The sequence below is a fragment of the Pelmatolapia mariae genome, linkage group LG8 (genome assembly GCF_036321145.2).
Source record: "Pelmatolapia mariae isolate MD_Pm_ZW linkage group LG8, Pm_UMD_F_2, whole genome shotgun sequence".
Taxonomy (NCBI): Eukaryota; Metazoa; Chordata; class Actinopteri; order Cichliformes; family Cichlidae; genus Pelmatolapia; species Pelmatolapia mariae.
Genome location: NC_086234.1, coordinates 17,515,906 through 17,541,729, shown reverse-complemented (window position 1 = coordinate 17,541,729; position 25,824 = coordinate 17,515,906). Strand labels below are relative to the sequence as shown.

The 25,824-nt window shown below is 40.2% G+C and overlaps 1 protein-coding gene across 1 annotated transcript in view; it reads right to left on the bottom strand.

Annotated features, from left to right (window-relative positions):
* LOC134632954 (integrin alpha-M-like) overlaps positions 1 to 25,824 on the bottom strand; it is a 28,331-nt gene extending 2,507 nt beyond the window's left edge. The window contains exons 1-15 of the mRNA XM_063481836.1: positions 25,788 to 25,824; positions 23,803 to 23,905; positions 23,524 to 23,627; positions 23,002 to 23,072; positions 22,596 to 22,710; positions 22,288 to 22,415; positions 22,050 to 22,190; positions 21,404 to 21,547; positions 21,178 to 21,311; positions 20,399 to 20,541; positions 20,144 to 20,298; positions 19,900 to 20,025; positions 785 to 858; positions 267 to 408; positions 79 to 177 (exon numbers count right to left, since the gene is read on the bottom strand). Of these exons, the coding sequence (XP_063337906.1) occupies positions 79 to 177; positions 267 to 408; positions 785 to 858; positions 19,900 to 20,025; positions 20,144 to 20,298; positions 20,399 to 20,541; positions 21,178 to 21,311; positions 21,404 to 21,547; positions 22,050 to 22,190; positions 22,288 to 22,415; positions 22,596 to 22,710; positions 23,002 to 23,072; positions 23,524 to 23,627; positions 23,803 to 23,905; positions 25,788 to 25,824 (1,716 nt within the window). The remainder of the gene's footprint in view (positions 1 to 78; positions 178 to 266; positions 409 to 784; positions 859 to 19,899; positions 20,026 to 20,143; positions 20,299 to 20,398; positions 20,542 to 21,177; positions 21,312 to 21,403; positions 21,548 to 22,049; positions 22,191 to 22,287; positions 22,416 to 22,595; positions 22,711 to 23,001; positions 23,073 to 23,523; positions 23,628 to 23,802; positions 23,906 to 25,787) is intronic.

The window sequence follows — 25,824 nt, the reverse complement described above, 5'->3', positions numbered from 1 at the left end:
TAGAGAGATCAAATTGTCTCGTATCTTTTTATTAAACGGTTTAGAAGTGAGCAAACATACTCTGTACAAAAAACAAACCTTAGTTTTGCTCTTGAAAATTGGCTTGTCAATAGTGCAGTCTGTCCTTCCTCGTGATAAACCATCTTCACTGTCCAAAGAGTTGCACTCAATTCTTCCCTTTATTAGAAAATAAAATGACTGCTGGATGGATTGGAAGAGCAGCAGATCAGTGATGAACTGATAAAGACTTGATCCTGATACCTTACCTGCTGAATGGTGAACTTCCTGTAGGAGAGTCCAGCTGGGTACGTGAGAATAACACGACTGTTGTAGGAGTTTTCTCCTCTGTTCTCCACTGAGACTGTGACATTCAAAAGCTCATCAATGCCCACTTTAACCACTGAGGATCTGTCAGAGTATGAAGCTGGATGAGAATAAAAGGAAAACAAAACAAGACTACAGCCATACTAATGTCACAGTGTACCAAATATAATGTACTTTGAGCTTTGATAAACCATGCAAATTTTCAGCTCACAGTACGGTAAAAATGGCTGTTCTAAGATAATGATGCTAAATGAGAAAATATTTTTACCATCCCTTTTTAATCAGTTAACAATCTAATATTTTCTGGTTAGCCCAAAACACAAATAACAACTGAGTGTCACCAGTTTCCGAAATATTAATGATGGTTGTATAAGGACAAGTTAAATAACAAGTAAATAATAACACATTTGAAGAAAACGAGACACACAAGCAAAGCTTAAGTTTTGTAACTGTGCCTCACCTGGTGAAGTTGAAATCCAGTTTCAGGTTATCAACACATTTGTTGTCAGTGCCACAGTTGATCTCAAACCCTAACTGTGGAAGAGAGCATGATGGAAAAGTACACATTATACATTACTTAAAGACTAAATAAGTGGTTGTATGGTCATCCAATTTTATTTTTTTATTTACAGTTTTAACTGTTATTTATATAGCGTATTTCATTATATATAAATTCAATGTGCTACCACCAGAGATGTAATCTGATTACTTTTTTCAAGTAACAATGTAAGGGATTACTATTGCAAAAAAGTAATTAGTTAATTAAAAGTAATTACTGTCACTTTCCAGTAAGCACACTGCGTTACTGCGTTACAGAACCGTCAGGATTTTGTTTGTGAGCGTGTCTCATGACAATGATATAAGTGCGTGCGACATCCTTGGCAGCAATAGACGTGTGTAGATCAACAATGGATAATATGAATTGCAGGAGAGAGTACGACCATGCAGCGTTTAAAGTGTGGACATACTTACATTACTTTAAGTTTTATCCCATAAAAAGTGACAAAAACATTAGCATCCGCTGTACACTGTGTGTGGGAAGAAAACTTCTTTCTACAGCAAAAAATTAAACTTCAAATCTGAGCAAACACCGAGCACGCTGCCACAGGAATGTGAAATTCACAGAGAAACCCCCCGATCCCTCCACTGACATGACCACTGTGGCACCAGGCAAACCTCCACCCGCCCCTCTCCTGCTAAACCAACAGTCATTGTTCTTAACAGGTGACAACACGTTTAAGAGCTACAGGTGTTAGTGCTGCTAAATCTTTGATTTTATTTAATTTTTTCTGCGTTTTACTTGCATCTATTTGAAAGAGTGAGTGGAGACACAAAGAATTATTTTATTTTATATGTTGGAATATGCAGAAAATACGTTTAAATGTCAAATACTGTTGCATATAATTTAATTTTTGCTTACTGCAATGTGCATAAAATTAAAAGATTAAAACAAATAAAACAATTTTTAGAAAGAGGCTTTCTATTTGATTCAATTTTATATGATGGATTATGCATAAAAAATAGAATTGGACTGAAAGGTCTATTGCTTTATTACGCATTCAGGTTGTGTATTGTATTTTTGAAACGTAACTAAGTAACTAATTACTCTGGAAAAAAAGTAATCAGTAAAGTAACTGGATTACTTTTTTGGAGAAGTAATCAGTAATTGGTAACTAATTATTTTTTTCAAGTAACTTGACCAACACTGGCTACCACATGTGGTATAAAGGCAATAAAATCAACAAAATGAAACTTTACAAAGACAGAAAATGGAATTTAATATATACACACAAAAACCCCACAGTTATTATCTGTAACACTGCAAGAATTAAAAGGACTTAAAAGGTAAACTGAACTAGGAGGCAATGAAGTGGTTAGAGCAGGTGAGTACAGTAGTCCAGTCCTGCTTCTTTCAGTTAAGACAGCTAGCCAAGGTAAAGCCATACCTCCCGGCTAACGTCTTTGAACATGTTTTTCACCTCTTCCTTACTTGCAGGTTGGACTACTGCAATTCATTGTATTTTGGTCTCAACCAGGCCTCCATTCATCATCTTCAGATGCAGTAGCGTTTTTTGATATGGGCGACACGGGCCGTTGCCCGGGGCGGCATCCTGGTGGGGGGTGGCATCACGGACATCGGCAAAAAAAAAAAAAATTGCTCGTACTCATGCTGCCCCGACATCATGCCAGCGCATAGGCACCGATCGGTTTTTTAGCGCCCATTTGCTGGGAGTAACGGCGCCCTCCGTTTGCGAGGTGCGCCTGCTGCTTGTGGCACAGGGAGGAGAGGGCGGGGCGGCGGGGGATTCTCTGGCTGGCTGGAGCAGCATCTAATAACCAACTCGCAAAATAAAACAAAATAAAAACAAAACAACAAACACGAAAACACCAGACATTATGATACAGACTTATTCAGACCGATGTTTTTTCGAAATTGTATACGCGAAAAGTGAAGTCAAAGTAAACTTTATTGTCATCTCCGCTATATACAGTCCAGTATATAGAGAGACGAGACGACGAGGCTCCAGTTAGAGCAGTGCAAGTAAACAAACAATAAATATAAGGGGCCGGCTGCTTCCAAATAGAACACATTTTATTCATAATGTTGTAAATCCAAGCCCATTATGTATTCATGATTTGAATCCTGGGTTGTGCGAAATCCCAGAAATAAACCCTCGACAAAGTGAATCTGTGAACTAAGGTGTAGGTCCATTAGGTTATGTTGTGGTGATCCTCGGGTTGGGGGATTTGTGTTCATACTGGAGTGCAAAATTAAAACCAATGGAAGATGGACAAGAAAAGTTCAAAGCCATCAGGTGCTCAGTTTAGAAAAAAGAGAAAAGAAGAGGAGGAGAAACAAGCAAAAGATAGAGGCAAGCACATGTGTCATTGGATAATGGCAGGTCAGCCTGAAACAATCAGAATCAGAATACTTTATTAATCCCTAAGGAAATTATGTGGGTTACAGTTGCTCCAAGAAGAAATGGTAAAAATAGTAACAGTAACAGACTAAACTCCAAACAATACATTATGTTACAGATTTTAATATTAATTAGTCAGTGTCAATGGCTGATTTGTCCTGTTCTCATTGTATGACAAATTATGATGGCTCTTTGGTAGCCATTTGCATACTATGCATACTTTCTCTCTCTTCATGTGTGTGTGTGTGTGTGTGTGTGTGTGTGTGGGGGGGGGGGGGGGGGGGGGGGGGGGAGTGTTCGGCCAGGGCGCCAAACAGGCTAGGACCGCCACTGTTCAGATGGTCCAAAATGCAGCTGCTCGCCTGCTAACTGGTACCAAACAGAGAGAGGATATAACCCCAGTTTTAGCTTCTCTACACTGGCTTCCTGTCTCCTACAGGATCCAATTTAAATTTTTACTTTTTGTTTTTAAGTCGCTTAACGCCCGAGCCCCTTCTTACCTGTCTGAGCTCCTTTCTGTTTATGCTTCAGGAAAAAACATGAGGTCTAGCTCAAAAGTAATGCTTTCCATCCCACGGACTAGTCTCAAATCTCGTTGCGATAGAGCCTTCTCTGTATATATTGGATCTGCACAAACACTTGAGCAATTTAAATCATTGCTACAGACACATTTTTATGCCCTGGCGTTTAACACACTATGACCCAAGTATTATGGTCTTACTTTAATAGTCTTAGTTATTGTTTTAATTCTTTTATTGTCCTATCATTGTTTTATATTGTTATTATTGTTTTACATTGTCTCTTTTTAATGGCATTTTTATACTGTTAAGCACTTAAGCAGTCTGAAAATGTGCTATATAAATACATTTGACCTTGACCTTTGACCTAGAGATGGAAATGAAGAAAGGTTTGGATTAGTTGTCTGTGAAGGTTCTCAGTCATCCAGGTCATCGTAGTCAAAGGAGTTTGCAAAGAAAAGCGTCTGGACTTCTTTAAGTTGCTTGAAGACGTTTCACCTCTCATCCGAGAAGCTTCTTCAGTTCTAAGGTCAAATGGCCGAGAGTCCCAGATTTAAACCCAGTGGGAGTGTCCCCCCAAAGAGGGACAAAGGACCCCCTGGTGATCCTCTAATCACATGAGCCAAGGTGTGAAAGTGGGTGTGGGACCTAATCAGCCAGGGTTTCGGGTGAGCTCATTGTGAAACCTGGCCCCACCTTGTCATGTGAATTCCTGAGGTCAGATGGCCCAGGATGTGAGTGGGCATTAAGGCGTCTGGGGAGGGAACTCAAAACTGGATTATAGATGGCAGACAGTTGGTGTCGTAAACCACCGCCTCTGTTCAAAGATGGTCGCTCACAGTGGACATAGATGGCCTCTTTCACTCCTCTTTCAAACCATCTGTCCTCTCTGTCCAAAATGTGAACATTGGCATCCGCGAAAGAGTGACCTTTATCCTTAAGATGCAGATGGACTGCTGAGTCTTGTCCTGTGGAGGTGGCTCTTCTATGTTGTGCCATGCGCTTGTGAAGTGGCTGTTTGGTCTCTCCAATGTAGAGGTCTGGGCATTCCTCGCTGCACTGTACAGCATATACCACGTTGTTAAGTCTGTGTTTTGGAGTTTTGTCTTTCGGGTGAACCAGTTTCTGTCTGAGTGTGTTGCTGGGTCTGAAGTACACTGGGATGTCGTGCTTGGAGAAAACTCTCCTGAGTTTCTCTGATACACCGGCTACATAGGGGATGCCAACGTTGTTGCGTCTGTCTTTCTTATCCTCCCTCGCTGGTGTCTGATCTTCTTTTCTGTGCCTCTTTGCTGACTTTATGAACGCCCAGTTAGGATAACCGCATGTTTTGAGTGCTTCCTTTACGTGTGTGTGTTCCTTCTTTTTTCTCTCAGGTTTAGAGGGAACATGTTCTGCCTGGTGGTGTAGGGTCCTGATTACTCCAAGTTTGTGTTCCAGAGGGTGATGGGAGTCAAAGAGGAGGTACTGGACCGTGTGTGTGGGCTTCCGGTAAACTTCGATGTTGAGGTTGCCATTCTCTTCAATGTGCACGGCGCAGTCCAGGAAAGGCAAACAGTTATCCTTTGTGTCTTCCCTGGTGAACTTGATGTTTTTATCCACAGCGTTAATGTGCGCAGTGAAGGATTCCACTTCTTGTGTCTTGATTTTGACCCAGGTGTCGTCTACATATCTGTACCACTGGCTGGGTACTCTTCCTTTGAAAGAGCCAAGCGCCTTCCTTTCCACTTCCTCCATGTAAAGGCTGGCTACAACAGGTGACACGGGGGAGCCCATGGCACAGCCATGTTTTTGTCTGTAGAAGCCTTCGTTGTATTTGAAGTATGTTGTGGTGAGGCAGAGGTCTAACAGTGTGCAGATCTGATCGGGTGTGAAGTTGGTCCTGTCTTCCAAGGAGCTGTCTTCTTGTAGTCGTTTTCTGACAGTCTCCACTGCTTCCGTGGTGGGTATGCAAGTGAAGAGAGAGACTACATCAAAGGACACCATGGTTTCATCTGGATCCAGGGTAAGTTTCTGGACCTTGTCGGTGAAGTCGGTGGAGTTCTTGATGTGGCGTGGGGTGTTCCCCATGAGAGGTGCAAGGATGGTAGCAAGGTGTTTCGCAATGTTATAAGTGGCTGAGTTTATGCTACTGACTATGGGTCTGAGTGGGACCCCTTCCTTGTGGATTTTAGGAAGTCCATAAATGCAGGGTATGGCATCCCCTGGATAAAGGCGGTGATATGTAATGCGGTCAATGATTTTGTCCTTTTCAAGGTCTTGAAGGCAAGCTATAACTTTCTTTTTGTAGCTGCTTGTGGGGTCTCGCTTTAAAGCTTCGTAGGTGTTGTTGTCACTGAGGACAGTAGTGATCTTTGTGTGGTAATCTGTTGTGTTTAGGACCACGGTACACCTTCCCTTATCCGCTGGTAATATAGTGATGTTGTGGTCTTTGCTCAGGGAAGCGACGGCCTTCTTTTCTTGTAATGTAAGGTTAGACGGAGGGACTTTTGCACTGGAGAGGGTGGCTGAGACTTTCATCCTGATTTGCTCTGCTTCTGTCTGTGATAATTTATTAATCCGTATGGCGGTTTCTGTGGCTGTGATGAGGTCCACTATGGGCAACTGTTGCGGAGAAATGGCGAAATTGAGTCCTTTGGCTAAAACCCTCTTTTCAGGTTCAGTGAGATTCCGGTCTGAAAAGTTCTTTACCCATTTCTCCCGACTGTCTTCAGGTGTGTTTTCTTCTCTGAGTTGTGTAGATTCAGACTGAGGAGTGTGGGTTTTTGAAAGCAAGGTGTGAAATTTCCTGCGTTGTCTTTCTTTTCCTTTAGAGTGTTGGGCCCGCTGAGCCTTGTCCACAAACTTGTAAACCTCTTCTAGGATTGGAGAGGGTAGAAGAGTTTCCAGTTCCTGCAGAGTCTGGCTGATCTTGATCTGGAGGGCATCTATAGTGAAATGGACCTGGATTAGTTCTATTCCATGGAATTGCTAGTCTGCTTGCCTCTCGATTTCACTCATCTGTTCCACTTGTACTTGCACTACAGTTAGCTGATTTCAATTCGTCTGCCGGAGGAGGAAAGCAATGGTGTGGTCTACAGCGTGGGTATGGACAGTACTTTTATTCATAAAGAATGAGAGCGTGATGGAAAAGTGTAAACTGCATAAGGGGTAGAAAAAAACTGCATTTGCCTGTTAACACAACTTCAGCTCTTTGCAATCACCTGCACAAACAATATGCTGAGTGAATGTCAACCACAGGCCAGCAGCCAGACCCTGAACTTCAACAGGTAACAAACTGATAAGTAAGTCAGGCTGCAGCCTCTGTTTCTACCTGTTCATGTTTCTAAAGTTGAATCACCATGGCGATTGCTTGAAAGTCTCTTTCTGCAGGTTTTCGTCTTTGCTTTGTGCTGTCAGCTGCATGTTCATGCATAAATACTAAGAGGAAGGTTGTATGTGAGAACTCATTAGGAATTTGGCATTCGTCTTCATGTGTTGGACTGTGGACCTATAGGTTATATTAATTAATGGTAATGAGATGATGGGTTTCAGGTCATTTTACAGAGAAACATGAAAGTACTGTAAGGTACTACATTACTTTAAAGAAAAGTATTATGTGTAATAAGTGTCATACATTACTTTTGTAATGTAATGACCCCAACACTGATCACAACAAAGAGAGGAAATGCTTCCAACACGCACAAACATTTGACCACACAGGATGCAATTAATTTTGGCAAATGTAATGTCTTTGAGATGCTGCAATGGTGGTGACTCTGAAAGCAGATCCTGTTAGGATCACAGTTCTTAGACATGTATTTTCACTTTTTGTGGTTATGAGTTTATTTCTGGATTTGTGAAAGAATTTCGATTCTAGTTCTAACATTAGTCCTCCTAGTTTAATGTCATTCTTTGTACTTTTGAGTTTTATTATTTCTATTCTTAGCCCTTAGTTCATATCACTGTTAGTTCCCCTCTCGTGTCACCAGCTCCTTGTCTTGTCTCTGTGAGTACTCAGCCTTTGCCTCTGTATGTGCTACCTTTGGTCTGTTTTAGTTTTGTTCCATCTTCTCAGTTAATAATATTTGGTTATCTTCATCTGTGGTCCCTCTCGTGTCTCTGTGTCTCTCTGTGCTTTGTCTCTGGTTGTCTGGTCTCTTTGTTAGTTGTTTTAGGTGAATCTTGTGCCCCCTTTCAGTCATGTCTCTCTGGTATCTTAGTCTGTCCCTGTGCCAAGTTTGTGTCTCTCAAGTCTGGGTCTCGGTCTCTGAGTGTGATGCGTTTCCTGTCTTATTTTGATCGTCCCTTATCTTGTGTGCATCATGTTTGATTCCTTTCAGCCGTGATTCCCTCCTGGTTATTTATTGTCTGAGTCTGAATCTTGTCCTCATTCTCTCTCCTCTGTGTAGTCTGTACATTCAGTTTTGTAACCACTAAGCTACAGACTCCTGTTTAGTCTGACTTTTTGATATTTTTGTGTTTTTCCCCCCAAACTCCAGTAATAAAGCTGTTCTGAGCTCACTCCTGTCGCTGTGTCTGCAATTTGGGTCCGCTCTTTACCAGCTACACATTGACACATGACAGAGACGATGAGACCACAATGTGAATCGATACGGAACTGAATCAATAAGTGACATTGATAATGGAATCACTAAATTCTTATCAATGCCCAATTTGTGATTGTATCAAACAGGTGTATATGTGATACCCACTAATGTGTGATCACATTTATGTGAATTAATTTAAGTAATTCTACTTACAATGTAAGGGATATTTCCATTTGGGAATGCCCTAAATAATTACAGTAATTATAACAGGAAACCTGGTAACTACCCTGGGATATTTGTAGCGGACGCTCCATTTTTGTACCAGTAGGTGGCAGTGTGAGACCATGGTTTGGCCTGTTGTTAGCAGCCTGAAGCGCATGCTCCTCGCTGTTTTCTCATAATGGCGGAGTATTCAGGAACGGCAAGCCACGTCTCCTTGTCTGATCATTTCTTTCCTGTTTACAGGTTCCTATCGTGCCCAAAATAGAGTATAACAGCAATCACATCCATTATATAGCATAGATTAACTATTACGGTTTGAAATGGAAAGCGCACAACGTTGTGTAGTACAATAAATTAGACTTTTGTAAGTATTTGTTTCCAGCTTTAGCAGCATGCTATGGTTAGCATGTTAGTTTGGGTCACACACCTCCTATGCCCTGTGATGTTAGTGATCGGCTCCACCGTTATTCTGTATTGTTGAAGTCTCTTGTTTTCTGCCATAAAGTGTTTCTGTGAATTCAGTGCACATGTCGAGATGGTGCTGATTACGCCATTCTTTCAAACTATTTGAGATTTATAGATTTGTCTTGTTGGAATTCGTTTTGAACAAAGTCTTACAAGGATATTGGTCATGTTTATGACTTTGGAATGTGTTAATTCCCTTTTGTCTAATTGGTAACAGAACACATATGGAGAATGTGTGAGCTATGTTTAGGAATAAGTAAATACACAGTCGTAATGCTGTAAAAGTAATAAAAGGAGTGCATAATTGTGAATTTGAATAAATAATGGCAGAGTGTTCAGGAACGGCAAGCCACGTCTCCTTGTCTGATCATTTCTTTCCTGTTTACAGGACATATATATAGCTGTCTACAGGTGCTGCCACCCGGTACCTGTAACCTGCACCTGGGGGCTCGTCCGGGATCAGTCCTGCCTTTGTGGCTGGGAGCTGATCCAGTGATACCGGTACTTTGGGCCAAGAGTGGCAAGAAAACACCAACAACTCCAGTTTGCTGGTTGTTATCTACAGCTCCTGCTGCTGCCTGACGGAGAATAGATGCTATTGATTGTGCAGGAAATGCGTTGGCCATGTGTCACAACTAGTGTAATGGACAAGAAGTAAGGAAAAGGACAAATAAGGACTGCTTGGTGCTGCTTGGTGCTCGGACCATCGCCCATCAAGGCAAAAACTATACGAAAGCTGACATTGTGTGACCCACTGCAAGGGATAGGGAAGCAACCATGGCGGAAGGTGAGAGGAGGAGCTTGGTGTGGGCCATCAAGAAAGACCTTCTCACCCTCTCTGCTGATGAACTGTTCCAGATTGCCAAGTCTCTGGGTCCAGTGCCAGGAGTGGATCAGCCTTGCCTTAAGTCAGGGGAGGAAGACAGCTGCTTCGAGTACATCAGTGGTTTCATGTGCAGTAAGGCTTTATTAGAGTCAGAAGATCAGGACATGTCACACTTATTGTCACTGAAAGATGTTGTTGATGCTGTTACCCAGGGTCATGTTTCTGATTTGCAGATACAGGCTGCCACTGGTAATGATTCATGTGATCTATGTCCAAATGCTCAGCCTCATGATGTCAGTGTTGAAGTGAGTCCAACTAATGCAATGTTTTTAGAAGATGGTCATAATAGTGGTACAGAAGTAACTGACAGTGTGACCCAGAATACCAGCTCTACTGCTGTTTCCCAACATGATATAGAACTACAAAAAATACTCTTCAGTTACGAAGAGCTCTCTAAGAAAATTAAACAGTACATGCCCACATCAGGTTCTCAACTCACTTCTCAGACACCATCACAGGCTCATTGTAGAAGCACACCACACAATGACCGCTTAGTTGAAACTCACGCACCCATGAGACATGACAAGGTGGTGTCCCTAAGAGAGTTGTCTTACCTCCATCGCAGGGAGTTTAAGATTCACGGGGGCCAGATTGGAGACCAGGGATCAGACATCAGTTATAACAGCATCTGCCGCCAGATTGAAGAGGGTCTCAAAGAACAGTTTAATGATGCCGAAATTGTGAGGGCTGTCATGAGAGTTATCAAACCTGGTAATTTCAAAGACATGCTAATGAACAAGGATGAACTGACAGTAGAGGAGCTTAAAGACTTCCTCCATTCTCACCTTGGTGAGCAAAACAACACAGAACTTTTCCAGGAACTCATGTGCACCAAACAAAGTGACAGTGAGACACCACAACAGTTTCTGTATCGAGTCATAGGTCTCAAACAAAAGATCTTGCTCACCTCAAAGCATACCAACTCAGATGTAAAGTACTCAGCCAGTACAGTTCAGGATGTATTTCTTCATACTGTGTATCAAGGACTGGGCCACAAACATAGTGACATTCGTAGAGAGTTAAAGCCACTTCTTGCAGATGCCGATGTCACAGATGAGGCTATCCTTAAACAAATGAAGAAAGTAATGAGTGATGAAAGTGAAAGACAGCGTCGTCTAGGATCAGTCACCCGTCAGAGAAACACCAACGTGCACAGCACACAAGTTGAGATTAACGGTACGCAGTGTCCTGTATTTGAAAGAGGAAAATGCAGGAAAAAGACCTAAGGTGGATATGATCCAGCAGCTGTCAGAGAAAGTCGAAAAACTTGCAAGCATTGTTGAACAAATGACACAGTCACTGCAAACAACAGCCGAACAAAGCAGCCAGTACAGGAAAATCAAAACCAGTCACCACAGAGAAAGAAAGTATGGCTGTGAAAAGTGCATAGAACAAGACCGCCCCGATTGTCCTCACTGTTTTCACTGCGGTGAGGAAGGCCACCGCGCAGTTGACTGCATGAAGAAAACAATACGTCAGGGAAACGGGAGCCGGTCTCTGTCACGGGACAAACAGTGACCGTGTCCCACTCTCCGTCCCAATCTGACCTATGTAGTACTAGTGAGACTGTTGCTGTAAGTTTGGCAAAATGTGACGCTGACACCAAACATGATGTAGTGCCAACCCAGAGACAGAATAACCAAGAAAATAAATCTGCTATACTTCTTGGGGGCTCACCCAACAGTAAAAGTGAAAAATTAGCCAAACTAATTGGAAGAAAAGCTCTCACCCAGTGCCATCTAAATGGTCTAGCAGTTAGTGCTTTGTTGGACACGGGAGCTCAAGTGAGCATGATTGACCGAGAGTGGAAAAATAAATACCTACCAGATACACCTGTAAGGTCACTTGATGAAGTCATTGATAATGAAGAAGAGTTAAAAGTCCATGCTGTCAGTGGTGACACTCTCCCATTTGATGGCTGGGTGCCAATCACAGTTAATTTGAGAGGGAATGAAGACCCTAATTTGTCAATAACTGTGCCTTTTCTTGTAAGCAGTTTTGTTTTGGAGAGACCGCTGCTGGGTTTCAATGTGATGGAGGAGCTGGTGCAGGAACAACCAGGACGGTTCATGCCAACTCTCGTCACCCTGCTTTGCAATGCCATGTCAATACCAACAGAAAAGGCAGAGCTCCTGGTAAACCTCATCAAGGCTGATGAAGCCCCTGCACAATGTGGATGTCTGCGGACTGGCAGGTATAACACCCTCATTCCAGCGGGTCAGGTGACTTGGGTTAAGTGTCCAGTCTCACCTGCCATGAACCTGTCTGAATCTGTTTTCCTCTTTGAGCCTGATGATAACAACACACAGATTGCTGAGCTAGATGTCTGTGAAGGACTGCTTGAAGTGCAAAACACCAAGAGGCCCTTTGTAGAGGTACCTGTGGGCAACAACACAAAACATAACATCACACTACCAAGGAAAACAGCCCTTGGCAGTATTCATTGTGTTGAGAAGGTGATTACAATGGACTCACTAGGAGAATCTAAGCCCACAGTGACAGCCAATAGTGCCACCTCTACATTTACTCATACCAACTTACCCCTATGGCAGCCTCCTGTCGACATCAGCCATCTTAATGAGGAACAACAGGCAAAAGTTAACAAAATGCTTTGCGAGGAAGCTGGGGCTTTTGCTCGTGACAGTAGTGATATCGGATGCATACCCAGTTTACAAATGGCAATCAACTTGAAAGATGATATCCCTAGCATCAGCCCTAAAACCTACTCATCCATCCCTAAGCCACTTTTTAAAGAGGTTAAAGAGTACATACAAGAACTGTTGGTAAAAGGCTGGATAGTAAAGTCTCAGTCCCCGTACGCCGCCCCAGTCATCTGTGTCAGAAAGAAAGATGGCAGTTTACGCTTATGCATAGACTATCGCCTTCTGAACAAGAAGACTGTTCCCGATTGACACCCACTGCCCAGGATACAGGATCTGATTGATACTCTGGGTGGGTACTCGTGGTTTAGCATCCTAGACCAAGGAAAAGCTTACCACCAGGGTTTTGTAGCTGAGGGCTCTCGCCACCTCACTGCCTTCATTGGCACCGTGGGGTCTTTATGAATGGGTTCGCATCCCATTTGGTCTCACAAATGCCCCAGCTGCTTTTCAGCGGAGCATGGAAGAGATGCTTGGCTCTCTTAGAGATAAATGTTGCATCCCATACCTCGACGATGTACTTTGCTATGCAAAAACATTTGACGACCATGTTGAGACCCTCCGCAAGGTTCTCCAGGCACTCCAAGAACATGGAGTAAAATTGAGGCCGGAGAAATGTGACCTCTTCAAACAAGAAGTCAGATATGTGGGTCGACTTGTGTCCGCTGAAGGAGTCAAAATAGACCCGGCAGACCTGGAGGCTGTCAAAACCCTGACATCTAAGATACCTCAAACGGTTGGTGATGTGAGGAAGCTGACAGGCTTTCTAAGCTACTACCGCTCGTATATCCAGGATTTTTCCCGGATAGCTAAACCAATCTATGAACTCCTTCAGACCAAGCCAGGCAAAATCCAGTGTCCAAAATCTGTGAGAAACAGCAAACACTCACAGCTGCCCTCTCGAGAGCACGTTAATTGGACCCAGAAACACCAGGGAGCGTTAGAACAGTTGGTGACCCTCCTCACTAATCCCCCTGTTCTGACATATCCCGATTTTAGCCTGCCTTTCACATTGCATACAGATGCATCTGACCAGGGCTTAGGAGCTGTCCTGTATCAGCGTCAACACGGGAAATTGAGAGTAATTGGCCATGGATCTAGGACTCTGACACAAGCAGAACGCAACTACCACCTGCATAGTGGAAAATTTGAGTTCCTTGCGTTGAAATGGGCTGTATGTGAAAAATTCCGTGACTACCTGTACTATGCCCCACACTTCACAGTTTACACAGATAACAACCCCCTAACCTATGTAATGAGTACCGCAAAGCTAAACGCAGTGGGACATAGGTGGGTTGGAGAGCTCTCAGATTTCCGGTTTGACATCAGATACAGGCCAGGAAAGTCAAATGTAGACGCAGACACTCTTTCTCGTCTCCCCTTGGATATAGAGAAATATGAAACTGCTTGTACAGAGGGATTTCCGGATGAGGCAGTGCAGGCAGTCTGGGATGGAAGCCAGATGGCCAGACAGAAAGATGTTGCTTGGGTAGCCATGCTACAGCCATGATGATCTGGTTAAAGCTTAAAGAGAGGATCCAGCCATTGGCAAAATCCTCAACCTAAAACTAGATGGAGCAAAACTGACAGATGAAATACGCAAGATGGTAAGAGGAACTGCCCATAAACTCCTCCATGAGTGGGGTAAGTTACAGTGACAGAAGACAATTAGTGCTTCCTGCCAAGTACAGGACTTTAGCGTTAAGACATTTGCATGACATGATGGGTCATGTTGGGACAGACCGAGTGCTACATCTCGCAAGGGATAGATTCTATTGCCCGTTTATGGCTAAGGACATTGAAGCCTATGTGACCCAGAAGTGTCCCTGTATCATGTCCAAGAAACCAGTAACACACGTCAGGGCTCCTATGGGTAGTATAACATCTGACTACCCTTTAGAACTGGTGTGTATTGACTTTTTGCATTTGGAAGCCAGCCGTGGAGGCTATGAGTATATTCTAGTGGTAATTGACCATTTCACTAGATTTGCTCAAGCATACCCCACAAGGAACAAGAGTGGGACAACAGCTGCTGAACGGATTTTCCAGGATTTCATACCCAGATTTGGATACCCATCCAAACTACATCATGACCAGGGTCGTGAATTTGAGAATGAACTGTTCAGGACACTACAGCAATTATCTGGTGTCGGACATTCCAGAACATCACCTTACCATCCTCAAAGTAACCCTTCAGAACATCTCAACAGGACAATACTCCAGATGTTGAGAACATTAACAGAAAAGGAAAAAGTACAGTGGAAAGACCACCTCCCACATCTTGTACATGCGTACAACTGTACTCAACATGAGTCTACCGGCTACTCACCATTCTTTCTCCTCTATGGACGACACCCGCGTCTACCAGTTGATCTGCTGTTTGGATTGAATGAGGAGAATGAAACATACTCACCTACAGGATATGCCAAGAAATGGGCCGAAAGAATGTCAGAAGCTTATCGGGTTGCTAGTGAAAATAGCAAGAAGTCTAGTGCAAGAGGCAAAAGAACATATGATAAAAAGCCAAAAGGAGTCATGCTTCAGCCAGGAGACAGAGTTCTGGTCAGAAACCTCAGTGAGCGGGGAGGACCTGGCAAGTTGAGATCATATTGGGAGAGGGCTATTTATATAGTTAAAGAGCAGCTAGCAGATAGCCCCGTTTACGTAGTCCATCCTGAGGCTGGAGACCCAAAAAGAACCCGAACATTGCACCGCAATCTGCTGTTACTGGTAAATGACTTACCTGTTCAAGTCACTGCCCCCCAGGCAAGGCCTGCTACTGGAAAGACAACACGCAAGAGACGAAGGATGGACAGATCTACAGTTGCACAAAGACAAACAGACATGTGCGATAACTCTGACAGCGGTTCTGAGAGTGATTGCTCGGGGTACTGGCTAAGAGCACCTGTTGAAAGGACTGTGAGTAGGGATCTGGACCATGAGCAACACCCTGCGTCTCAGTCATACCAGACCAAAGAACCTATTAGAGTGACAACAAACACAAAAAATGGACATTTACCTGTGCAGACTATGGAAGACACACTGACTATGCCTGAGCATTCACCATCCCTCAGCATTGAACAGTCAGAAGAGGGAACTGGGAGAGAATGCTCACATCTGCCATTTTCTCTGAGAGAGGAGATGAAAGAAATGCAAGTGGGTAGTGACAATCTATCTGAACCCAGGGGGTCTGGTGAGGATGAGTGTGAAATTCATTCGCAGTCTAACTTACAGGTTCAACCACCGGGACATACTTGTACAGACATTAGAAGGTCTACCCGTCACAGGAAGCCACGACAGTTGCTGACTTATGAATCATTGGGTAAACCCTCAGTGCAGTCACATGCAGCAGTTAATTTAGTTGGGGAACGCACAGCACCACAGTTACCTGCCACAATCATACCATCACGCACTGTATTTCCATACCCACCATTGGCAATTGTGCCGCCTGTGTGTATGTCACACTCACCAATGTACTGCACCCCAATACCATACTCACCATACCAGTGTCACGCATCACTGACCCCATCTGCATACACACCACCCCCACTGTTTGTTTCATAACTAGTTCTTGGACTGATAAGAGTTAATAAGAGAGTTTGAGAAACAAAGGTTAAAAATGTCATGATTTTGTGAATGTCGGGAGCCATTTTATTTTTGTCAAGGAGTGTGTGATACCCACTAATGTGTGATTAATTTAAGTAATTCTACTTACAATGTAAGTGATATTTCCATTTGGGAATGCCCTAAATAATTACAGTAATTATAACAGGAAACCTGGTAACTACCCTGGGATATTTGTAGCGGACGCTCCATTTTTGTACCAGTAGGTGGCAGTGTGAGACCATGGTTTGGCCTGTTGTTAGCAGCCTGAAGCGCATGCTCCTCGCTGTTTTCTCATAATGGCGGAGTATTCAGGAACGGCAAGCCACGTCTTGTCTGATCATTTCTTTCCAGTTTACAGGTTCGTATCGTGCCCAAAATAGAGTATAACAGCAATCACATCCATTATATAGCATAGATTAACTGTTACGGTTGGAAATGGAAAGCGCACAACGTTGTGTAGTACAATAAATTAGACTTTTGTAAGTATTTGTTTCCAGCTTTAGCAGCATGCTATGGTTAGCATGTTAGTTTGGGTCACACACCTCCTATGCCCTGTGATGTTAGTGATCGGCTCCACCGTTATTCTGTATTGTTGAAGTCTCTTGTTTTCTGCCATAAAGTGTTTCTGTGAATTCAGTGCACATGTCGAGATGGTGCTGATTACGCCATTCTTTCAAACTATTTGAGATTTATAGATTTGTCTTGTTGGAATTCGTTTTGAACAGTCTTACAAGGATATTGGTCATGTTTATGACTTTGGAATGTGTTAATTCCCTTTTGTCTAATTGGTAACAGAACACATATGGAGAATGTGTGAGCTATGTTTAGGAATAAGTAAATACACAGTCGTAATGCTGTAAAAGTAATAAAAGGAGTGCATAATTGTGAATTTGAATAAATAATGGCGGAGTATTCAGGAACGGCAAGCCACGTCTCCTTGTCTGATCATTTCTTTCCTCTTTACAGGACATATATATAGCTGTCTACAGGTGCTGCCTCCCGGTACCTGTAACATATACACAGGTTAAAGAGTAATGGACCAAGTATTGATGTTTTGGCAGCCCCAGAATGAAGTTCATGTTTTGTAGACCTAAAACTCCAGAGTAAAGAAATTTCAGTGTTTTAAGTATGAAAATTAATCAAAAGTTTGACCTGGTAAATCAACTGAATAGTGAAGTTTGAATTAAGATACCATGAGCAACAGTGTCAAGATTGAGCAAGACTAAGACCGAAACTCTCTGAATCACTGATGATCTTCAGCACATTTGAGAGAAACAAGGAAAATGGCAGTCTGAGAAGAACTGTTGCTAATATAATGACACTTATGCATCACTTCAATAAGGAAGATCTGTACTTGAAGTTGTTCATCCTTTGATTTATTGATCAGAGAAAGAAAAATAAAAAAGCAGATTGATCACTGTTAAACAGTTGGGAGATGTAGGATTGTCTGGCAAATTTTATTTCATTGTTGTAACAGTGAAGTGTGTTTTTATAGAGCTCATTTAATTTGTAGTTTATTGTTGCTATATTTTCTCCCTGGCAGATTTTTTTTGTCATTGTTTTCTTTTCGCTGTTTCTCCAAGGTGCTATACTACATGTATTTACATTTCTCACACGAACAATATGATAGATATGTTGACAAATGGTACCACAGAGATTGTTATTTCGTCACAAAATAAAAGTAATGGTAATTTACAGTTTAGTAATAAAGTTATAATAAATAATAATGTATGGCACTGACATACTTTTTGATATTTTGGTTGGAATTTGTTTTGACAGATGAACGAAAAAAATGTTAAAATAATACAAAAATAATAAGAGACAGTAATATTTAGAAGATTTGTAACTGTGATATCAAGTCATCTGACAACTCTGCAAACATTCTCTGCAGGTAGAGGGGTTGCCTTCACACCACCTGCATTCAAAAATAAAACAAGCATCAATCAGTCACTGATTAATGCATGATGGCCTAGAGCATAGGTGTCAAACTCTGGCCCGCGGGCCAAATTTGGCCCGCAGCCTAATTACATTTGGCCCGCGAAGCCATACCAAATTACTATTAGAGCTGGCCTACTGGTATTATACAGCTAATATATATATTGTTTAGTATTAAGCTTTGCTTGTTCCATATTCAGTTTTTCAGCAAAACTTGTTTGAGTCCATAAGAAAAGATTCATTCTTATATCTGGAGGAAGATTTTTTTTTCAATAAATATTAATGTTAGCCCGCGACTTTGTTCCGGTTTTGAATTTTGGCCCACTGTGTATTTGAGTTTGACACCCCTGGCCTAGAGGAACAATGGCTGGTTGCTACTGAACAGCACCCAGTTTGTGTGTTTTACCAAGTAGTGGTACTTTATACCAGGAACAAGATTTTTGTTAATATTCTTCATCCACTTCTGGAAAACATCTTAGTCCCCTGCCCTGCATTTGTTCTTTTTTCAAAAGTTCAAATTTGTTGCAACTGTTGAAGCAGGTGAGAACTGCACAAGTTCTTGTCAGTGGCAAAAGTAGAGTAGAGAAAGTAAAGGTAAAAGTAGAAAGGTTCTTGGTACAGCTTGGATGCAGGAAGATACCACTGCACAAGGCTGTGAAGAACAATAGTCACCCCCTATTGCTGTTGTCTTTTTTTTCTAAGAAGTGGGTGAATTAGGACGTTGTGATTAATAAGTAAAATACTATTTTGTCTGTAACACATCACAAACTCATTACTCAAAGCGTTTGGACACAGTCCTCTTTGGCGACATCTGGTGGCCAAAAATATGAAGAGCAGCTTAAATCTACAAATTAAAATGAACTTCTTTATGATAATTTCCCATTCTACAGAGTTCAGTTGGTTATTTAAGCTTCTGTTTAATATCATGTGACATTTCTGTCTGATATCAGGCTACTGTTGTGCTTTGAACATGGACAAAATAATGTTATGTCTATTTAATCTATAAATAAGTTTGATAAATAAACCTTCCTTGTTTAAACATGCACTATGATGGGGTCTCACTTTGCTTGTGTCTTCTTGGCATTTGTAGACATTATAAAAAACAAAACAACATTATATATAACAACATACAGCACAGTCATATAATAGGTTGGGAGCTTGTGCTGTGAGGTCCCTGCCCTCACATGGTTTTGTAATTAACAAGTGGACAAGTACGTTTATTTATATTATATTGTAACTTATATGTAGAGTATATTTCATATTTATGTTTTTGACCTGGGTGTTGAATTGCTTATGAACTTAAACTTAAATTATATATATATATATATATAATTATTATATATATAATATATAATTATAAATTATATATATATATTAAATAAACACCCATCTCGCCCCTGCAGGCGGTTTATCCTTCAAGCTCGGGTCCTCTACCACAGGCCTGGGAGCTTGAGGGTCCTGCGCAGTATCTTAGCTGTTCCCAGGACTGCGCTCTTCTGGACAGATCTCCGATGTTGTTAAATGTTGTTAAATATATATATATATATATCTATATAGATAGATAGATAGATAGATAGATAGATACATTTTTTTCTATTTGATGTTTATTTTTGAACAGGCAGAAGGTCTTCATGGGCTCAGCAAACCCTCACTGCACTAATGGTGACTCGTTTACTTCCAGTACTTCAACAAAGTACTTGTGTCAAAGAAGTATTAGTCACATAAGTATAATAACATGGATTAAAGGTAACGACAAACCTAAAGATTTCTTGTAACTTCATAAAGACTAGCCTCTGTTGGTCAGTTAATGGGGTTTTTTAAAAGTTTACTTACAGGATGAATGGTTGTTGTTTGGGCCTGCAGGGCAAGACTTGGTCTGAGGTTTGTGTTTGAGGCCAAACCATTAAAAATGAATTTGAGCTCATTGGAAAGTTCATTGAGAGCATCTTTGGGGCAAGCCTGCAAGAAGAGGTTTAGATTCAATGTTGGAGGAGTCTTAAAAATAAAATTAATTAAACAAAATCTTAAGTTTAATGACTTTTAATGACTTTATTATAAGATTGCTATTAGATCTTACCTCAATGAGGAATTTTACAGTTGAACATTTTTTTATTCCTAAGTCAACAGTAACTGATCCAGACTGCTCTCGTTGTTTCCCACTGATGTAAGCTCGGTTGTTTGGAGGCTTGCGAGTGGCATCCAGTGTTATAGTGTAATCAATCATTGCTCGAGCTAAAATAGAGAAATAGAATTTGATTTTAATGTTGCAATTTTAAATACATTAAAAATAAAATGATGTGCAGTGGTTGAGAAAAACAGAAGGATGATGAACCTGTGTCGACTGTAGACACTCTGCTCATAGTAAAGCAGATTTCAGCTGTATTCTCTAATGGTTTTGAGCAGTCTACATTCTGTGTAGGGATTTTGTTTGGGCTAAACGATACCTCAGCTCTCACCATTACTATAGGTCTTGATCTGGAAAGTAAGAAAACACATGTGAACGGCATGGCAGATGGCTGCCCCTGCCCAAGCCGTGTTCAGACAGAGGTTTCTTCCTGTTAAAGGGGAGGATTTCCTTTTTGAAAGAGAACTTTTGATTTTATCTAATTCTCTGGGTTAAGCTGTGTGAAAGGGAATATATGGACCTTAGAAACAATATCTAAACTGAAAAGGCAGCTTTAATGCTGAATACTTTCAAAACAAAAGCAAAAAAATTTAAATTTAAAAATTTTTAAAAATTTATTTAGAGGGAAGATGCAACAAGGAACAGAGGGAGACTCAGACAGTATAAAACATCAGATAATGATGGAAATAGGAAACAATGAAACAAAACACAACTGAAAATAATAAACTAATAATTGAGAAAGGGAAGTTTGAGTATAAAGGGAAACACTGGGAAGCACTAGAAAGTCAGAAAATAAGCATTGAAAAAGGTCTAAATCATACCCCAAACCCCAAAAAACAGAAATGCTCTAAATTATTGTTAATGATTTATGTAATAATTTAACATAAATCATTAAAGCATTTTATAAAATATATTTGTAAATGTGCCATTCTTATAATAATGAACTTTAGAATGTACCTAAATATTTGACCATTACCTGGACTTACCTCAGTAAGACAACTGTGCCCTTTGAACCCACCGCTAAATCAGGAAGTTCATCACCACTCTGGTCAAAAGACGACTGACTGATTGACAGGCCAAATAACTTCAGTCCTGACTGGACCTCAGCGCCAATAATTCTCTGAAATATTTTAATTAATCAGATGTCGTAAAATATTGACTTTACTTGATAGATGAGTTTAGTCATCATTGTGAGTTCTTTGATGTTTGTACCTGTGAGTAAGTAGGACTGATTCTTCCTCCTCCTTCACTGTGGAATATGTAGATGCTGCCTTCACCATCATTCTCCAAAGGTGCTCCAACTGCCAAATCCCTGAATCCACCTGAGTTTAGATCAGGCAGTACAGCAAGAGAAGACTTGTTATATAGCATACAAGGCTAAGAATTAAGTGAGACAGAGCTTTTGGCACTGTGGCCCCAAGACTGTGGAACTCTCTTCCTCCAAGCTTAAGATCTGTGGACTCAGGAGTCTCTTTTAAAAAACAACTAAAAACTCATCTTTTTGGAATTGCATTTGGTTAACTGTTTTGTCTGTTTTGTTTTAAATACCTTGGTATTTCTTTGTGTAGCACTTTGTGATCTTTGTCTTGAAAAGTGCTATATAAATAAAACTTTACTTACTTACTTAAAAGTGTTTTGAATTTAGCCTTAGTTGGGGCCATATCATTCACTCTGTAGAAGATAATACTCTGAAGCACAAGTTTGTACAGTATCTCTTTTTAAAAGGCTTCCTTCAGTCACACAGTTCACACAGTAATTAGTGTTATCAGATTCAAAGAAAAAAAGTCATTTGGACAGGAAGTCGAGACAATAATGTAACTGCAATGCTTCAGTTATATCATTGTATTACTTACACAACATGTCTGATGGCCTTAGCCGTGTAAGTTCTTTCCGTCAGCTGTGTGATTCTATTGATGTCAGTCTCCACTGATTCAGATGAGGAAAACTTTTTCAAATTAAAGTGAACCTGCGGATCAGTAGAGAACTGGGAAACAGAAAACTGAAAAACAGAGAGAAAAATACTTAATATAAGTAAAAATGAAGTTGATTTTTGTCTTTGCTATGATTTTACTGACAGAGGGACAACAGCTGCTCACCTGTGTGTCACTTGATAGAAAGGATTTGATGAGATCTTTCATAAAATTCTTCATAGTTTGAAAATCAGTATCACGTACACTGCCCGAACCATCCAACAGAAAGGCAATGTCTGCTTGTGTTCGGCACTCTGTCAAAGAAATGGATTCAAATTTAATTTAATTTTGAAGGGTTCATTTTAATATTTTTTCACACTCATATCATGCAAGCAAAAGGATTTTGCATCTTGGTGTGTGTGTGTGTGTGTGTGTGTGTGAGAGAGAGAGAGAGAGAGAGAGAGGATATTATTTCAAACACCATCTACTGTTACCTGGAGGAGAAGAAGGAATGGAGGGTCCAAAATTATTATAACTGTCCATCTGAAAGCACACACCGTTGTACAAGGTGATTTTTTTGCAGTCCTTTGGAATGGTTGGCCCACACACCTGAGAGGAGACAAAGCCACGTTATCATAATACAGCAGGCTGAATATTTCCATGTCACTTAAACTATGCTTAATTCAATATAAAATAAAACAATTTAGGGGAAAAAAGAGAATTTCCTACACAACTCCTGAATCTGCTGACTTGCTGAAGTAATTAGTCTATTTGTAGTTTTTTTAAAGAAGATAGACTGACAAAGGGAGATATATACATATATATAGAGAGAGGACAGAGGATTTTGATCCTCACATATTTTAACAAAGCAATGGTAATGTCTGCAGTTCAGTGACTCACCACAGTGTTTTTTGCTCTGGAATCACTTTTCATTGTCAAACCAAGCAACATGTTGACTGCAAAATCCGGTGCTGTATTGAAAACATTACATATTTGTTAAAACAGTCATTAAATACACTTTGTGAAAAGAAGAAAACAACATTCAAATTAAAAACTTTAATGTGCCACAATTCATGATTTGGCTAAGCTATAAGAAGCGGTATTACATCTACACTGGAAACTGAGATAAACAATAGTTTTTGGTACATTTTCATTAGGATGGAATTTCACTGTTACTTTATTTAAAAATGTAAGAAATTACAAAAGTAAAATAGTAATAATTTTAAACGTATCTGCTCTTGTTTTCATCATTGGTTAAAAAGTTCATTGAATGTTACATACTAAGATATCCACTTTGGAAATCTACTGTAACTTTGATTTGATTTAAACAAATGTATGTGACAGGATCTGTGGAGAATTTCTTTGATGGCAAAATACTTACTATCAGAGTTTTAGCACATTTAGAAATGAATGGTTACCTACCTTGAAATTGTATATTTTGGCAGTTCTGGGGAGATGTGGTGCACCTGTATATTCTCCCTCTTTCATTTTGTGAATACTGTTCCAGTGGAGCACTGACGAGCAAACTTAGAAAATAAATCTAGTCAATGATATAAGTCTAGAGAGCAAACAGTGGTTAGATAAACTCTTTATGTCCATATGGCATAAAAACATGATAAATAAATAAAAAATAAATAGTAGTAATCTTAAACATTCAGCTGTAAACCCACTTTTAACAAAACAATGCATGTCCTGACTTACTCTGATTGTCTTTGCACCACCTGGTAGCCAAAACCAGCAGCAGGGTTTCTCAGGGTCTTCCAAGCCACGGGATCAATATTGAAACAAAGTGCAGCATTTAACACTGGGAATTAAAAAAGAAAGATGAACATCAGTAATTTTATTTCAAGCCACTGTAAAGGATGATAATGTGGTTATAGACCTCTAATTATAATCACATTTAGGAAACTGTAAATAGTATATGAGTATATATGTATAGTATATGAGTTGTGTTCATTTGTTCTTTTCAACCATTATTTCTTTTATTACCACTAGGGAGCACCAAAGCCAGACATTTTAAAGTTCTAAACGTGGCACAGAACAAATTTTCCTTTGAAATTCAATCTTAAATTTCACTGTAGAAACATATATATTTTCTGATATAATCATTCTATATTGAAAATTACAACAACACATAAGGAGGTCTTTGTTGAAAACAAAGCTACACCTAAACTCTCCTGTTGGGGGGGTTTGTTACAAAAACAAAGCCTTCCTTTTGGGGCATGCTAAGAACAGTCAGTGTGACATCATATCACGCTTTTGCTTGTTCAACATTGACAGGTTCATGATGTTTTAGGTTCCAGAAATATAAAGTTATCTAATGATCTACCTCATCAGCATGACACACTCAACTTGTTTTTCGTGGCTTTAAAAGGAATAAAGTAAAACCTTGTCACATCCACTGTCAGTCAAAGGTTTGGACACACCTTCTCATTCAGTGGTTTGTGTTTATTTTTAGTCCTTTCTACACTGTAGATACATGCTGAAGACATCAAATACATAAAGTAAGACATATGGAATTATGCAGCAAATATAAAATTGATAAATAACTCTAAATATGTCTTATATTTTCAGGCTGTGTAAGGGATCTGTGACCAAGAAGCAAAAAATGATGGAGTGCTGTGCCAGATTCCCCGGCCTCCACAGTCACCTGCCCTAAACCCAGTCAGGATGGTTTGGGATGAGATGGACCGCAGAGTGAAAGCAAAAGGGCCAACAAGTGCTCAGCATCTCTGGCAACTCCTCCAAGACTGTTGGAAAACCGTTTCAGGTGACGACCTCATGAAGCTCATCAAGAGAATACAGAGAGTGTGAAAAGCAGTAATCAAAGCAAAGGGGGCTATTTTGAAAAATCAAAAATATGAAACATGCTTTTGAGTTATTTCACACTCTTTGTTTATTAGATAATTCCATATGTGTTCATTCATAATTTTGATGCTTTGATTGAGACTCTACAATGTAAATAGTCACGGAAAATAAGGAGAAACCAAGAAATGAGAAGGTGTGCCCAAACTTTTGACTGATAGTGTTTTTCCCTCAGCCTTTGCTCTTTTTTCTTTTTTGATTAACATTTCTTTTTCATTTTTACACAGACAAGAATTTATATTCTATCATAAAATATAAAACAATAGCCAACCGTAGCAAAGGTGGATGCAGTGACTGAATAACTTGAATCAAAGTATGATGTGACATTATTGTGAAAAGCTTCAAATTTTAAGTAGCACACGAGCAGGCAAAATCATCAAAATCGTTTTGGAGTTTATGTCAAGTTCTAATGTTTGTTTTTGATTAATAATGAAGAAGTTACTTTCTTCAGTATGACTATTTAGGAAATGGATTTTACTCAGCACACTTCAACAACAATAAAACATAAAACTTTAGTAATGAAGCTAATTTTATAGTTAAACTAAGCTGATTGTAGAGTTTAGCAGGTAGTTTGATTCCGAGATAATGAAATGTAAATAAGGAAATAACCATTGCAAATGTAATTCTAAATGATATGGTTTCACTTTCTAATATGTAGTACCTGCTGGTTTTTAATACCACGAGAAATATATATAGTGTTTTTACTGAAAAATGTCACTGTGATTTATTTAGTAGAAACATTAACATCATATTTTAACTGTTTGCAGAAAAGTGTAATTAGAGAACAAAAGACAAATTCCAAATGCACAAAGTTGTCTTACCTGACAAGAATAGTGTAGCACTAATTATCCAGTTCAT